General features: G+C 38.6%; 1 protein-coding gene across 4 annotated transcripts in view; it reads left to right on the forward strand.

Moving 5' to 3' along the window:
- Nucleotides 1–15,820, forward strand: part of KLHDC10 (kelch domain containing 10) — a 69,556-nt gene that overhangs the window by 24,182 nt on the left and 29,554 nt on the right. For 2 of the 4 annotated variants that reach the window (XM_015448033.3, XM_005550759.4), the window contains exon 2: nucleotides 5,476–5,562. The exons of the other annotated variants lie outside the window; for them this stretch is intronic. In XM_015448033.3, the coding sequence (XP_015303519.1) occupies nucleotides 5,476–5,562 (87 nt within the window). The remainder of the gene's footprint in view (nucleotides 1–5,475; nucleotides 5,563–15,820) is intronic. 4 annotated transcript variants of the gene reach the window in all.

The raw sequence follows: 15,820 nt of genomic DNA on the forward strand, positions 1-15,820 counted from the left end.
GAATAGCCTTGTCACCCTTGTCAAAAAAATCCATTGACTATGGATGTTAGGGTTTACTTTTGGACTCTCAATTCCACTCATTTAATCTGTATGTCCATCCATATGCCAGTACCACAGTTTTTGAATACTGTATCTTTGCAGAAAGTTTTGAAATTAGGAAGTATGAGTCTTCTTTCACTTCTTTTTTAAGATTGTTTTGGTATTCTGGGTTTCTTGCTTTTTTCCCTCTGAAGTATAGGATTAGCTTGTTCATTTTGGCAAAACAAACAAAAAGGTAGTTGAAATTTTAATATTGTTCGATTCTCTTTTGTGTCTTAACTTTTTAATATACTTTTCTATAATACTTCTTCATGCTTGGGTCTTAGTTTTATGCTCATTCATCTTTATCTGTGAGTCCTAGTTAGCCTTGCTGTGAGTGTTACGTCTGTTTATTGCAGCAGGTCTCCATGGATTGTGGATAGGGATGGAATAAGCAATGAGATGAAGTGTAGTAGTTGCCAGGCTTCTTCAGTGTGACTGTCCCCTCTTCTGCCTGGGTGTTAATATCCCCACATACCCAAGACTGGGTAATTTATAAAGAAAAGAGGTTTAATTGACTCACAGTTCTACGTGACTAGAGAGACCTCACAATCATGGCCAAAGGCAAATGAGGAGCAAAGCCAGTTTTACATGGTGGCAGGCAAGAAAGCTTGTACAGGAGGACTCCCATTTATAAAGCCATCAGATCTCAAGAGATTTATTCTCTTGAGAACAGTATGGGGGAAACTGCCCCCATTATTCAATTATTTCCACCTGGCTCTGCCCTTGACATGTAGGGATTATTACAATTCAAGGTGAGATTTAGGTGAAGAGACAGCCAAACCATATCATACAATATACTATATTATATGAATTTATCAATTGATACAAATTAAGCTAAAAGTCTAAAGGGATACAAGAGTAAAATAAAATGCATTTAAATAATTAAAAAAAAAAATATCCCCACAGGGTTCTACCTTCTCTCTCTGATCCCAGTGTTCACACTCATTGTTCTAGCTAGAGAGTGACACCTTTGTTGTTTTTGCCACTGTTCCCATCTGGGAACAAACACCTCTGTTCTATAGTGCTTGACTCAAAGAGGTAAATGGCTGGGAGGGGTTAACCTGCTATGTAACTTCTGTGCTACGCTCCAATCACTTAGGCTGTAAATGTTTAAAATGGTTTCACTTCTTCCTGCTGTCTTTTACCTTGGGATTGAGTTGACTCTGAGAGTTGGTCCCTCCACTTGCCCTGGTCCTCTGCTCTTAGTGTCTTAGTTGACTCTGAGAGTTGGTCCCTCTGCTTGACCTGGTCCTCTGCTCTTAGTGTCTTAGTTGACTCTGAGAGTTGGTCCCTCTGCTTGCCCTGGTCCTCTGCTCTTAGTGTCTTAGTTGACTCTGAGAGTTGGTCCCTCTGCTTGACCTGGTCCTCTGCTCTTGGTGTGTAGGACTGTGGTGTTTTCTTTAGTCTGATTATACCCACTTTTCATCGTCCAGTGATTCCTCATAGTATTAGTCCACTAAGGGCATTTCTTGTTTTCTTGTAATTATGGTTTTTTTTTAAATGACTTTTTTTGTTGTTTGGGAGATTTTAGGGGAAGGTGAGCTTGCTCACAGTGTGTTCAGCCTACCATTTTAATTCAGCCAATGACTATGTTACATTTATAGCAAAGTAAACATAGTAAAAAAGAGAAAAAAATTAAAAACTAGCAGAAAATAAAATATTGATGAAATCATTGAAGAAATTATTATTATTATTTTTGTGGAGACAGAGTCTCGCTCTGTCACCCAGGCTGGAGTGCAGTGGCATGATCTTGGTTTACTGCAACTTCCGCCTCCTGGGCTCAAGCACTTCTCCTGCCTCAGCCTCCCGAGTAGCCAGGACTACAGGCGCATGACACCATGCCCAGCTAATTTTTTTTGTATTTTAGCAGAGACGGGGTTTCACCATGTTGGCCAGGCTGGTCTTGAACTCCTGACCTCAGGTGATCTGCCTGTCTCAGCCTCCCAAAGTGCTGGGATTACAGGTGTGAGCCACCACACCTGGCTTATGTTTTTGTTTTGAAGAGTCTAAGCTATCACTTAGGAAGGTTGGCACTTTGCATATATAAAAATTAAAACTTCAATGAATGAAAGTTCAGACCAATAATATATTTATATGGAACTGGAGAGGCATATATTTATTTAAAAATTTAATAAGTACATTTGTGTTGGCGTAACACTGTTATGTTGCTAGTTTCTCTTTTTTCTGCTCTTTGGGTGAAAGAATAAAACGGGTTCTGAAGTCAGTGCCTGCCTTGATTGAATAACCTCAGCAGAGTCAACAGGAGTCTATGCATACAAACTTATGCTGGTTGCTGAGAGAGAGACATGCCAAAGATGTTTGACAGAAGCCCTGAGAAAACATAAAAAGGGTTTTTTATTACAGTTTTGGTTTGTCAATTATTTTTGTGTTTTTGTTTTGTTTTGTTTTTGAGACAGAGTCTCGCTCTGTCGCCCAGGCTGGCTGGAGTGCAGTGGCGCGATCTCGGCTCACCACAGCCTCCGCCTCTTAGGTTCCAGCGATTCTCCTGTCTCAGCCTCCTGAGTAGCTGGATTTACCAGGCACCTGCCACCATGCCTGACTAATTTTCATATATTTTTAGTAGAGATGGGATTTTGACATGTTGGCCAGGCTGATCTCAAACTCCTGGCCTCAAGTGATCTGCCTGCCTTGGCCTCTTAAAGCTCTGGGATTACAGGCGTGAGCCACCACGCCAGGCCTGGTTTGGTAATTTTTAATGTTATTCCCTCAGTGTTACTCCAAAGTAGTTTTTTGTATTTTTCCATTGTAAAATCACATATCCTAGAATTTATGGATAACATAAAAGGGGTAATAACCTCAAGCCCAATCATAACCAGTGTTAAGACTTTGGTATGTTTCTTTCCAGTATTTTTTTATAATCACTTTTTAAAAAAATTTAAATAATACAGTATTGTTTTTCTTCCAGTCTAAAAGTAATGCCTACTCAGAGAGCTTGGAAAATAAAGACCATCATAAAGGGGAAAAAACAAAAATAATGTATTAGAACCATCCAAAGATAACTACAGTCAAATAAATTAATTTGATGTAATCTTTCCTGTATTTTTTCTGAATATATAAAAATACTTTTTTCTTTGCTAAAATGGTGTCATACTTAATACTACTTTGTACATTGTATTTTTCATTTGCAATATATTGTGAATGTTTCGTCATGTTAATAAATAGTTTTGTATATACTCTTTAGTGGTGTGTAGAATATGAGCATATTTAAGTATGTTTATTTAGCATACTTAACCATCCCCTGTCACTGGACATTGAAAGTGTTTCTAATTTTTTACCATTATAAATAATACCATAGTTAATATCTTTGTCCATACATCTTTCCATGCATCTATGATTGTTTCTTTAGGAATAGATTCCTAGAAGTGGAATAGCTGGGTCAAAGGGTATGTACATTTTAACGCTTTTGATACATAAAAATGTCAAATTTTAAGCTAATCACTTGTTATATTATGTCCTGTATTGCTAATTGTTTTATGTGTCTGTCTTGTCTCCCTAATTAGAATGTAAACTTAAGGGCAAGGGAGGTTTCTTATATATTTAATGTATCCTTTGACAGTGTGGTTTACAGTTTTGGACCCTGGAGTCATCTCAACACATACTGTATTGATTTAAAACAATGGTTCTCTAGACTGTTGAATGTCATAAACCTGTACACTAAAATATATATGTACTTATATTTATCCATATATGTATATTTAGAGTAGAGATGGGCTTGCAAATTTTCAGTTTTTCCATGAGAGAATATTAAAAAGAAAACCAACTACCATTTTCTTATCAGCATCATTTCATAAAGTAAAGAATATTTAACAACAAAAAGGTTCTAATCTCTGAAAAAAGGGCAGGCCTTTAAATGGAACATTTTAGCTTTTTGAAAAACTTACTGCCTTGTCCATATTTTTCTCATTTTGTGTTGGACTGGTGAATCTTCACCTTAGCCTAGCAGTTGTCAGTAGACCAACATTAGGGAATCACTGATTTAAAAGACTTAGAATATTAAAAGATAAATCCTTTTGCAAAATAAATAATTCTTCCCCTTGTCCATGAGTCTGTATTCTCTACAAAATTAAGTACAAATGTGCAAGTGATGCCATTTCATTATACAGAATTGGTATATATCTATGTACAAGTTCTGTAGTAAGCAAACTAGACCCTGCTGATGGACATCTGAATATATATTTCCAGTTGCCAAAAATAAAAACTGTTCTTTTTCTAGAGAATTTAAGATAGGATAAATATGGTGTAGTGGAAAGAGGCAAGTTTTTAGAGTCAGAAGGCCTCGCTTGAATCCTGGCTCTGGCATTAAGTCATTTAATTTTCCTTTAGCTTCCTTGCTTGAAACATTAGGATGATACTATCTTCTTCAAAGTGTTTTGGTAGCTCCTATTACAGCAGTTCCTTCACTATCATGTAATTATTTGTTTACACATCTGCCTTCCTCATGAGACCATGGGCTCCGAAGAGCAGGAGTCATGTCCTTGTTTTGCAATCTCAGGTCCTAGCATAGGGCTCCAGGCATAGCAGATGCTAAATAAAATGATTGTTGAATCAATACAGGATTGTTGTGAGAATTATATGAGGTAATATATGTGAAAGCTTTTTGTAAACCCTAAACATTATACAAGTGTTAATTGTTTTTATTGTCAATAACAGCTATCTTTGAGAGCTATCAAAACTTTGGGAAAAGAGAAAATTATCCCATTTAACAGTTCTATTAATTTATTAGGTTTTTCTTCTATTTTATAAGAAAACATATTTTAATTGAGGTTAACATGGAGGTAATTTGCTTCCTGGGAAGACAGATGAGCCCCTTTCCTCCTTTCCCCTGTGGAAGTGCTAAGATATTAAATGTTTGTTTAATTTAGTTGCTGTTTTAAAATTTAATTATAGTAGGGTCAGCTTATTTCATATTTAAAGAATGGTGCCTATTGCTTTATCTTCTTAACCATATAATTAATATAACCTTGAAGGGAACAGGAGCCTCTGTTATGTTCAGTTAGTTTCAGAGCTCCATTTTGAAATTAACTGACTTAAAAATGTCATCATTTCTAATCTGTTCATAAAGCTCCTGGTGAATTTTTGCCACAAGATGGCATTGGTGATTATTGAGTGCACATACTATTGAACCAGAATTCTGAAAAACAGTGCACAAAATTGTATTCTTTTGGGGGTAAGAGTTGAAAACCTTCATCACTGCTTATATGTTAATTTAATTTTGATTTCCAAAACAGGGTTAAATGCTACTTTACATCACTTTCTTTCTGTATTCAAGTATTGTTTTGTTTCCTGTTTTTCTGTCTTTATAACTACAGTGACTATGTATTATTTGCCATGTGTTGTATGTGTCTGACTTATTGCTGATAATTGTGGTAACAGGTAAGAAGAAAATACGATGGGACCCAGTTAGGAGGCGCTTCATTCAGTCCTGTCCCATCATAAGGATCCCTAACAGGTTTTTGAGAGGTGGGTGATAACTAGCAAGAGATCTGTGCTTCATATGGGTTAAAGGGAACTTTGAATGAATTTTCTAAACTCAAAACTCTGGTTTTTAAAAATCATCTAGCTAATGAAACAATTGGAATAAGAAAAATCTAGAACTTAATTTTAAACCTGTTGTTGGCCACAATTGGGCTTGTAAGTTTCAGGGAGTTAGAATCACTTACTGTATTATTAGATGGTAGAGATAAATCATCTCTCTGATAAAAATGGTATTCCACAGTAGCCATATTAGAAAGAATTTTGAGTGAATAATCTATAAAATATGGATGTGGGAAAGAATTTTCTAAATATGATTCTAAGGAAGAAGTAAAAGATTATGTGATGGTATAAACTAAAAAACCTCTTATGTCAAATGTCATATATTAAAAGATAAAAAAGAATTTGTAACAAAGGGGTAATATGAATATATAAAGAGTTCTTATAAACCAATAGGTTAAAAACAAATGCCCACTAGAAAAATAGGTAAAAGGATATAGAATTATCAGTTTGTTAAAAAGAAGTGCCAATAATTACGAACAAATATTTTTACTATTATTATAAACACAACAATTAAAACAATAAGATATTTTTACCTATTAGATGAGCAAAGACCAAAAATAAGAATACCCAATGTTGGCAAGGGTATGGGAAGATAAAGCTCATATATTGAAGGAAGTGTAAATTTTATACAGCTTTTCTGAAACCAGTTTGGTAATATGTATTAAAAACCTTAGAAATGTTCATACCCTTTGACCTAGCAGTTTTTACTTTTAGAAATGTTGCATTCCTTCTACTTTTTATTTTTCTACTAAAACATACTCCATACTGAAAAAAGAAAATCTCAAAAGAGGGTTGAAAACTGATTCACACTATTTTTCTAGATACAACAAATTGTCACACAAGCCTACTTAATGTTGTAATTTAGACTATATTAAATTATTTACAACCCAGTGTATCTAATTTTAAGTGGAGTTTTTTTTTTTTTTTTTTTTTTTAAACCTAGGAAAAAATCCTGCAACTGCTATAGATGTTTCTATATCTAGTTCCTAACCTATTTTTGGCACCCGAGCTCCAGATCATGCATAAAATCAGCCGTAAAATGGGTCAAGATAAGATCCTGAAGATGGTGTACCACCTTTTAGCATGAGTAAATTTTGTTAGAAAAAATTAAGGGCCAGGCTGGGTGGCTCATACCTGTAATCCCAGCTCTTTGGGAGGCCAAGGTGAGCAGATTGCTTGAGTCCACTAGTTCAAGACCAGCCTGGACAACACGGTGAAACCCTGTCTCTATAAAAAATACAAAAATTAGCCGGGCATGGTAGTGCACACTTACAGTCCCAGCTATTTGGGAGGCTGAGGTGGGAGGATCACTTGAGCCCAGGAGGCAGAGGTTGCAGTGAGCCATGATTGCGCCACTGCATTCCAGCCTGAGCGATAAAGTGAGACTTTTCTCAAAAAGAAAAATATTAGGTGATTTTAGTATTATATGACAGGAAAGCCATTGTACACACGGCCAAGCAGGCATGTCTAATTCTATAGCATTTTTTCTTTTTTCTATTTATAAATTAGAATGCCAATTTCCCAGTTTCCAATGAGAAATCTAACTTGTGCTGAATAAAGCATAAATTAAACTTCATTTAATTATATTAATAATTATAATTATGCATACTAAATATAAGCATAATTAAGGAATTGTTTAGGATATATAATTCAACATAATGATATAGAACATGTAAACATAAAAAATAGTGACATAACAGGTTGTTTCTGTATGGTAGGGATTTTATTTTCTTTTGTATGGTGTTTGTTTTTCAATTTTTTGATTGTGGAAAAAAAGATTGCACAGGTAAGTTTTATAGCACTGGTTATTTGTAAGCTCTCAATAGCCTCGATCAGTGGTTGAGAAAGGTGGCCCCTGACAGTACTGGAATTGAGGTGGGAGTTAACTCAGCATCAGCAACATCAGGATCACTAGTGGCCTTCTTTTAGTTCTCACCTTCTTTAACCTCTAAGTAGTGTTTGAGGCTGTTGACTACTTGCCCTTCTTAAATTTTTCTATTTTTTTGGGTTGCTGTACTGTATAGTTCTAGATGTTTTCTTCCTGCCTCTTTGATTGTTCATTCTGTTTCCTTCACTAGCTTCTTTCTTCCTGCCCCCTCAAGGTGGGTATTGCTCCAGTGTTCTGTCCTCTCCATTATCTCCTTTAGTTGTCTCATCAACTTTCACAGGCTTAACTCTCTTCGTTTGTTTGTTCGTTCATTCTGTCATTCTTTCAGTATTTCTTGATTGCTTCCTATGTACTGTGCTAGCCTGATGATCTGAGTAATAGAGAATCAGGTAAACGGACAATTACAGAACAATTTGAGTATAATTATTTGTGGTAAGTGTTCTGATGAGGTAGCATGCTATGGGAGCACACAGGAGAGGTACCTGACTCAACTTGGCTGGAGGAGGGTGACAGAGGAGTGGCCATGAGGATGACATCAGAAGGAATGTGCTTAAAGGCTGAGTAGGTATCAGCAAAGGAGGGTTGGATCCTCTCAAACCGTGGGGATCAGGCAGCTTGAGTAAAGGCATTTAAGCAAAACAGGACATGGTGCTTTTAGAGATCTAGAAAGTTCAGCACAGTGGGAAAGGGGTGGACAAAAGAGGCTGGAGAGGGCCCAGACCAAGTGGGCACCACCCAAGTGGGGTTTTCAGGATCAGATTTGGTTTTTTAGCTAGTGAAGAAATTTAATTAAAGGCTAGTTATGAGATTATTAGTTATCAGTATGCAAAATGATGGAGGCTGAAATGAGGTAGTTGTAACAGGAATGGAGAGTAGGGGCCGGGCATGGTGGCCTGCACCTGCAATCCTAGCAGAGTGAAACCCTGTCTCTCTACATACACATGCACGCACGCACGTACAATTAGCCAGGTGTGGTGGGGGCATGCCTGTAGTCCCAGCTACTCGGGAGGCTGAGGCAGGAGGATTGCTTGCACATAGGAGTTCGAGGCTGCAGTGAGCTATAATCATGCCACTGCATTCCAGTCTGGGTGAAAGAGCGAGGCCCTGTCTCATTAAAAAAAAAAAAAAAAAAAAAGAGAATTGATTTGACATATAAGGAAGTGGAAATGAAATTAGATGTAGATTTTAGGCAAAGGATAGTAAATTCAGTTTAGTTTCTTCAACCAACCAATAATAGCATTAATAGCATATCCTTTAACACTTGGTCCAAGAGTATTTCCAGGGAATCTTCCTTGGCAGGCCTCTCCCCTCTTTGTTCTGATGGCAGCCTCCGTGTACCTACCTATATCATAGCACTTATTGCACTGACTTGTAGTTGTTTACTTGGCTGTGCCTCCCATTAGACTGTAAGCTCTGTAAGGGCAGGGACAATCGGACAGTGCCTTTCATATCTTTACTCCAGTTTGTAGGATAGTGCATGTAGCAGTTATATCATATGTATTTGAGTTGAATTAAAGTATTGTAAAGGCCACTGTCAGAAAATAGGATGGGACTAACATTTTATTTTGTTCTCAACTTCTCTCTGGTATTGGTGACAGTGAACTAATGAATTGTTGAGAACATAAAAATGCTATTGTTTAATGCTTCAATAGGTTGCCTGGTTTTGTTTGTTTGTTTTTAATTATACTTTTGAAATAGCCACTTTCAAGCCTCATATTTTGGAATTCTTTGTATCACCTCTCTTGGTTCAGATTGTAGACAGTTTATGTCATAGGGCCCATTTTCTGTCACTAGATTCCTTCACTAGGTCCTACATCTTCTCTAAAACATATTTCTACCAATTAAAATTGTGGTGTAGTGAAAACAGTAATGGTGTAATGAAAACAATGGTTTTTATTATAAAATGGCAGACTTAACATACCCATTTACCTTCGCCTACTTCTCAGATGTCATTGGAAATGACAAAACAAACATAAGACAGAGAATAAATCATTGTAATTAAAAAAAAAGAAGAAAAAGAAAAGGGAGACTTTGAAACTAGATTACTTGTGTCTGAATCCAGGCTTTGCCCTTTAGCATGACCTTGGGCAAGTTGCTTATTCTTTTTTTGCCTCAGTTGCCTCATATGTAAAATTAGAATGATGATAATAGTATCTGCCTCCTAGAGTTACTATGAAGATCAAGAGAGACAGTATGTACAGAGCACTTAGGAGAGTTTATTTACATATAGCAAATGTTGAATTAATGTTCGCTATCATTATTGTTATTGTTATAATGCCAGAAGTTTTTAGAAATTTTAGGGTACTGGAAAACAATTGGAATTATATCGATGGAGGAACCATCACAGAATAAAGTGCAACCCAGAATAGATGCTCCTGTTGCATGGTAGAGGTCAGAGAGTGTCTTAATAGGGCTCTTTTCTTAAACTCTAAGCATAGAGGCAACAAGTATAGGAACATGGAGCAGTTTAGGGGGAAAGTGGAATATCAGGGCAGGTAATGAAAAAGTTGCCTTCAAAACAGTTACTTCCCCTACTCCTTCTCTCCCTTCATATAAAGCGCCCTAGCAGTGGCATTAGTTCCAGGATAAGGCCATGAGAACAGTTCAAGGAAAGTAGATTTGCCTTGGGGAGGATTGGGCAGGCACTGGATTAAGACTGGAGGAAGGTGGCCAGGCGTGGTGGCTCACGCCTGTAATCCCAGCACTTTGGGAGGCTGAGGTGGGCGGATCATGAGGTCAGGAGATCGAGACCATCCTAGCTAACATGGTGAAACCCCATCTCTACTAAAAATACAAAAAATTAGCTGGGCATGGTGGCGGGTGCCTGTGGTCCCAGCTACTTGGGAAGCTGAGGCAGGAGAATGGCGTGAACCCGGGAGGCGGAGCTTGCAGTGAGCCAAGATCGCGCCACTGCACTCCAGCCTGGGCAACAGAGCAAGACTCCGTCTCAAAAAAAAAAAAAAAAGATACTGGAGGAAGAGTGCACAAAGCAGAGCCTTAGCAAATGGACTTCTGTAGTAGATGGATGAGAAGAGTGGAATGAGAGGAGAACAAGAAAAACAGCTCTGTCAAGGATCCATATGGATTAAAGGACAATACAGTCAAAATACAGCCTGCCAATTTTGGCAGTAATAAGGTCAAACTGCTTTCTTTTCTCCACTTGTAAAGGGAAACCTGTTTGTCAGTGTGCCACTTACCTGCAGAGACCCACACTCAGACCTTCCATCCCTCCATTTGGGTTTTGGAGGCAGATTAATACAACTGTTGAGGAAACACATGTTTCTTATAATAACTAAACAATGTAGTCCTTCATTTATAATGAGTAGGTGATAAAGGCTTACCTACATTTGAGGGAAACTAGACTTAGAAGAGACTAAAATAAACAAATAAAACAGCTGCCTATGGTAGAAACAGAGATAATGAAGAAGTAGAGTGGAACTTGAGGAAGTTCTAATCACAGGATGTATCGTTACAGAGCCAAGAGTGAATTAGATTCATAAATTTAAAAAACCAGCTTCCTGGCTGGGCGTGGTGGCTCACACCTGTAATCCCAGCACTTTGGGAAGCCAAGGTAGGTGAATCACTTGAGGCTAGGAGTTCAAGACCAGCCTAGCCAACCAACATGGTGAAGCCCCGTCTCTACTAAAAATACGAAAGTTAGCTGGTCTTGGTGGCACACACCTGTAATCCCAGCTATTCGGAAGGCTGAGGCATGAGAATCACTTGAACCTGGGAGGCAGTGGTTGCAGTGAGATGAGATTGTGCCATTGCACTCCAGCCTGGGCAACAGAGCGAGACTGTTGTCTCAAGACAAAACAAAACAAAACAAAAAATGTTTCCATGGATAAGAAGTAATGATTAATGAATTAGTTTCATATTGAATTGATTGCTGACATTAAAATTCAGTTGGAGGGTTAAACAAGACACTTAAGACCAGTTACTTTTCATAAAAATAAAATAGAGGAAATTTGCAGACTATAAAGAAGACCTACAGATAGAAAGTACATGAGGAAAATTCATCCTTTGAGGATAGATCTGAGTGATCAAGTACCCATTTCACAGGAGTTACAGAAGGAAAGCTCAGACAATGGAACGGAGAAAATTTAAAAATCTGAGTTTCGGCCGGGCCAGTGGCTCAGACCTGTAATCCTAGCACTTTGGGAGGCCGAGGCGGGTGGATCACGAGGTCTGGAGTTCAAGACCAGCCTGGCCAAGATGGTAAAACCCCCGTCTCTATTAAAAATAGAAAAAAATTAGCCAGGTGTGGCAGGTGCCTGTAATCCCAGCTACTCAGGAGGCTGTGGCAGAGAATTGCTTGAACCCGGGAGGCAGAGGTTGCAGTGAGCCACGATCATGTCACTGCACTCCAGCCTGGGTGACAGAGCAAGACTCAAAAAAAAAAAAAATCTGAGTTTTCACGTATAAAGGGCATGCCAAGGACCAAACAGGAAAAAATGCAAAAACAAACCAACAAAAAGTACCTCCCTATACGTTACTAAAGTACTTACTATTTCAGAGGTAGAAAACAAGTCACGTAGACTCAAAACTGAAAATCAGACTGGCATGGATTTCTCACCTGCAGCATGGTTTGCTAGAAGATAAATGCCTTCAGTGTTCTGAGGGGAAATTATTCTCAAGAGAGAATTCTGTACCCAGCCTCACTAATGTTTAAGGGGGGGAGTCAAAATAAGATCTCTGAAAGTTTGTGACATACCCCCATTTTGTGACATACCCCAAATTATTTGAAGATATACTCTGGTAAAATGAAAAATCCAGCCTGGGAGTGGTAGCTCACGCCTGTAATTCCAGCACTTTGGGAGGCTGAGGCAGGCTGATCACGAGGTCAGGAGTTCGAGACCAGCCTGGCCAACATGGTGAAACCCCGTCTCTACTAAAAATACAAAAATTAGCCGGTCATGGTGGTGGGCATCTGTAATCCCAACTACTCAAGAGGCTGAGGCAGGAGAATTGCTTAAACCCAGGAGGCGGAGGTTGCAGTGAACCAAGATCACACCACTGCACTCCAGCCTGGGCAACAGAGCAAGACTGCATCTCAAAAAAAACATTATAAGAAAAATGAAATACACTTACCATTCATTAAGTGGAAGTGGATCATCATAAAGGTCTTCATCCTTATTGTTTTTACATTGAGAAAGCTGAGGAGGAAGAGGAAAAGGAGGACTTGGGCTTGCTGTCTCAGGGGTGGCAGAGGCAGAGGAAAATTTGCATATAAATAGACTTGTGCAGTTCAAATTCATATTGTTCAAGGGTTAACTGTATAACATTCTGTAACTAAAATTAAACAAATTGAGAGTAGTGCTAAAGGTCCTAGAATTTTTTGTTTTAAAATTTACAGGTGTAATATTATCTACTAAAAGAAAAATTCAAATAATATAGAAATACATAGGGTGAAAAGTGAAGATCCTTATTGTAAGCATATATAACATTTCTGCAAATCAAGTTCAAAAAAGACAGTTCAATGAGAATGTGTTAGAGGCTTGAGCAGGTGTTCTTAATCTGTTCTTGCACTGGTATAAATAAATACCTGAGACTGGGTATTTTATGAAGAAGAGGTTTAATTGACTCACGGTTCTGCAGGCTGTATAGGAAGCATGGTAGCATCTGCTTCTGGAGAGGCCTCAGAAAGCTTTTACTCATGGCAAGAGGCAAAGTGGGAGCAGGTGTCTTACATAGCAGGAGCAGGACCAAGAGGCGGTGGGGGGAGGTGCTACACACTTTTAAACAACCAGGTCTTGTGAGAACTCAGTCACTATACAGTACCAAGGAGGTATGGTGCTAAACCATTCACGAGAACTTCGCCCCCATGATCCAGTCACCTCCCACCATGCCCCATCTCCAACACTGGGGATTACAATTGAACATGAGATTTGGGTGGGGACACAGATCCAAACCATATCAGCAGGCATTTCCCAAAAGAAAAATTCAAATGGCCAATAAACATGAAAAGGTGCTCACCCTCATTGTAATGAGAGAAATGAATATTAAAACCACGAGAGCTCTACAAACTCACAGGAATTGCTAAATTAAAAAGACTGACAATGGCGATACCAAATATTGGCAAGGATGTGGAGCAACAGGAATTCTCACATGCTGCCCTTGGATATGTAAATTGGTACAGCCATTTTGAAAAACATTGTGGCTTTACCAAATGAAGGTGAAGATTTACACACATTAAGATTCAGAAATTCCATGTTTAGATTTATAACCAACAGAAATGCGAGCCCCTGTGAACTTGCAGCGTGTGCAAAAATGTTCATAGCAACATTAAGAACCACAAATTTGAAACAACCCAAAATGCCTCTTCACACAACTTAGACTGGATAAATACATTGTGATATATATTCATACAAATAAATAATATTTGGCAAGGGAAATGAACAGACCACCTCTGCTCCCCTAGAACAGGGATGAATCTCAAAAACTTAATTGTGAATAAAAAAGCCTGGAAAGAAAATATACTATATTATTCTACATACTGTTCTATTCAAATACACTTTAAAACCAGGCCAAAATAAACAGTATTGTTTAGAGATGCATACCTAGGTATAATAAAGCTATAAAAAGACAACAGATTTTTACGATTGCCCTAAAAATCAGGAAGCAGGATACTCTAGAAGTGAAGGGAGGTTGGAGGGTGTGATCAAGATGGGCAGGCAGAGGATTTCTGGGTGCTGACAGTATTCTGTTTCTTGACCTGGATGATGGTTATTTGACCTATTTTAATAATTTGTTAAGCTCTTTATACAGTATTCTGTTCCTTGAGCTGGATGGTGGTTCCTTGAGCTGGATGGTGGTTACCTGTTCTGTTTTTAATAATTTGTACATTTAAGGCTGGGTGCCGTGGCTCACGCCTGTAATCCCAGAACTTTGGGAGGCTGGATCACCTGAGGTTGGAAGTTTGATACTAGCCTGACCAACATGGTGAAACCCTGCCTCTACTAAAAATACAAAATTAGCCGGGCCTGGTGGCGTAAGCCTGTAATCCCAGCTACTCAGGAGGTTGAGGCAGGAAAATCGCTTGAACCCGGGAGATGGAAGCGGTAAGCCAAGATCACACCATTGCACTCCAGCCTGGGCAACAACAGTGAAACTCCGTCTCAAAAAAATAAATTAATTAATAATAATAATTTGTACATTTATATTTATGTAAATTCTAATGCATGCCATATTTAACAATAAAAGGAGTTAAATTTAAAAAGCAAAGATCCTGCCTCACATCTTCACTCAACCACCATCAACAGGCCAGTCTTTCCAGATGTGGTTCTTTCTGAAGAGTGTTAAAAAAATAAAAGTTTGTTTTCCAGAAAGTATTAGGGGCAATAAGATACAGATCTTTGTAGGGGAAAAAAGAAAGCTTATTTCAATAAAATCAGAAAAGTGGGAAAATAAAGTAAGAAAGAGTGGTAAATAAAAAATACATAAGATTGCAGGGACAAATCTAAATAAGAAATCAAGATCAAATGGACCTTATCTGTGGAATGTATTTAGTTTACTACTTTAATAGGCTTAAAGAAAAAGTGTGACTTTGCTGTATTAAATAAAGCATTTAATAAAATTTGATATTTAATGTGCTCATTTTGTTAAAATGCAACCAGTACCCTTATGACATATATGCTTTTCTGTATGTTACATTTGAATACAAACTTTGTGTTGGGTGCACAGTGGCTCATGCCTGTAATCCCAGCCCTTTGGGAGGCTGAGGCAGGAGGATCTCTTGAGCCCAAGAGTTGGAGACCAGCCTGGGCAACACTCTGTCTCTAAAAAAAAAACTGAGAAATTAGCCGGGTATGGCGGCACACACCTGTGGTCCCAGCTACTTGGGAGGCTGAGATGAGAGGATTACTTGAACCTGGGAGGTCAAGGCTACAGTGAGCAGTGATTGCACTGCTACATTCCAGCCTGAGCAACAGAGCAAGACCCTGTCTCAAAAATAAATAAACAAACCCGACATCCATTCCTGGTAAGGGAAAACATTCTTATGCATCCAGGGATAAAAGATTTATGACAGGGCCGGGCGCGGTGGCTCAAGCCTGTAATCCCAGCACTTTGGGAGGCCGAGACGGGTGGATCACGAGGTCAGGAGATCGAGACCATCCTGGATAACACGGTGAAACCCCGTCTCTACTAAGAAATACAAAAAACTAGCCGGGCGAGGTGGCGGGTGCCTGTAGTCCCAGCTACTCGGGAGGCTGAGGCCGGAGAATGGCGTGAACCCGGGAGGCGGAGCTTGCAGTGAGCTGAGATCCGGCCACTGCACTCCAGCCTGGGCTACAG

This window comes from Macaca fascicularis, chromosome 3 (assembly GCF_037993035.2).
Source record: "Macaca fascicularis isolate 582-1 chromosome 3, T2T-MFA8v1.1".
Lineage (NCBI taxonomy): Eukaryota > Metazoa > Chordata > Mammalia > Primates > Cercopithecidae > Macaca > Macaca fascicularis.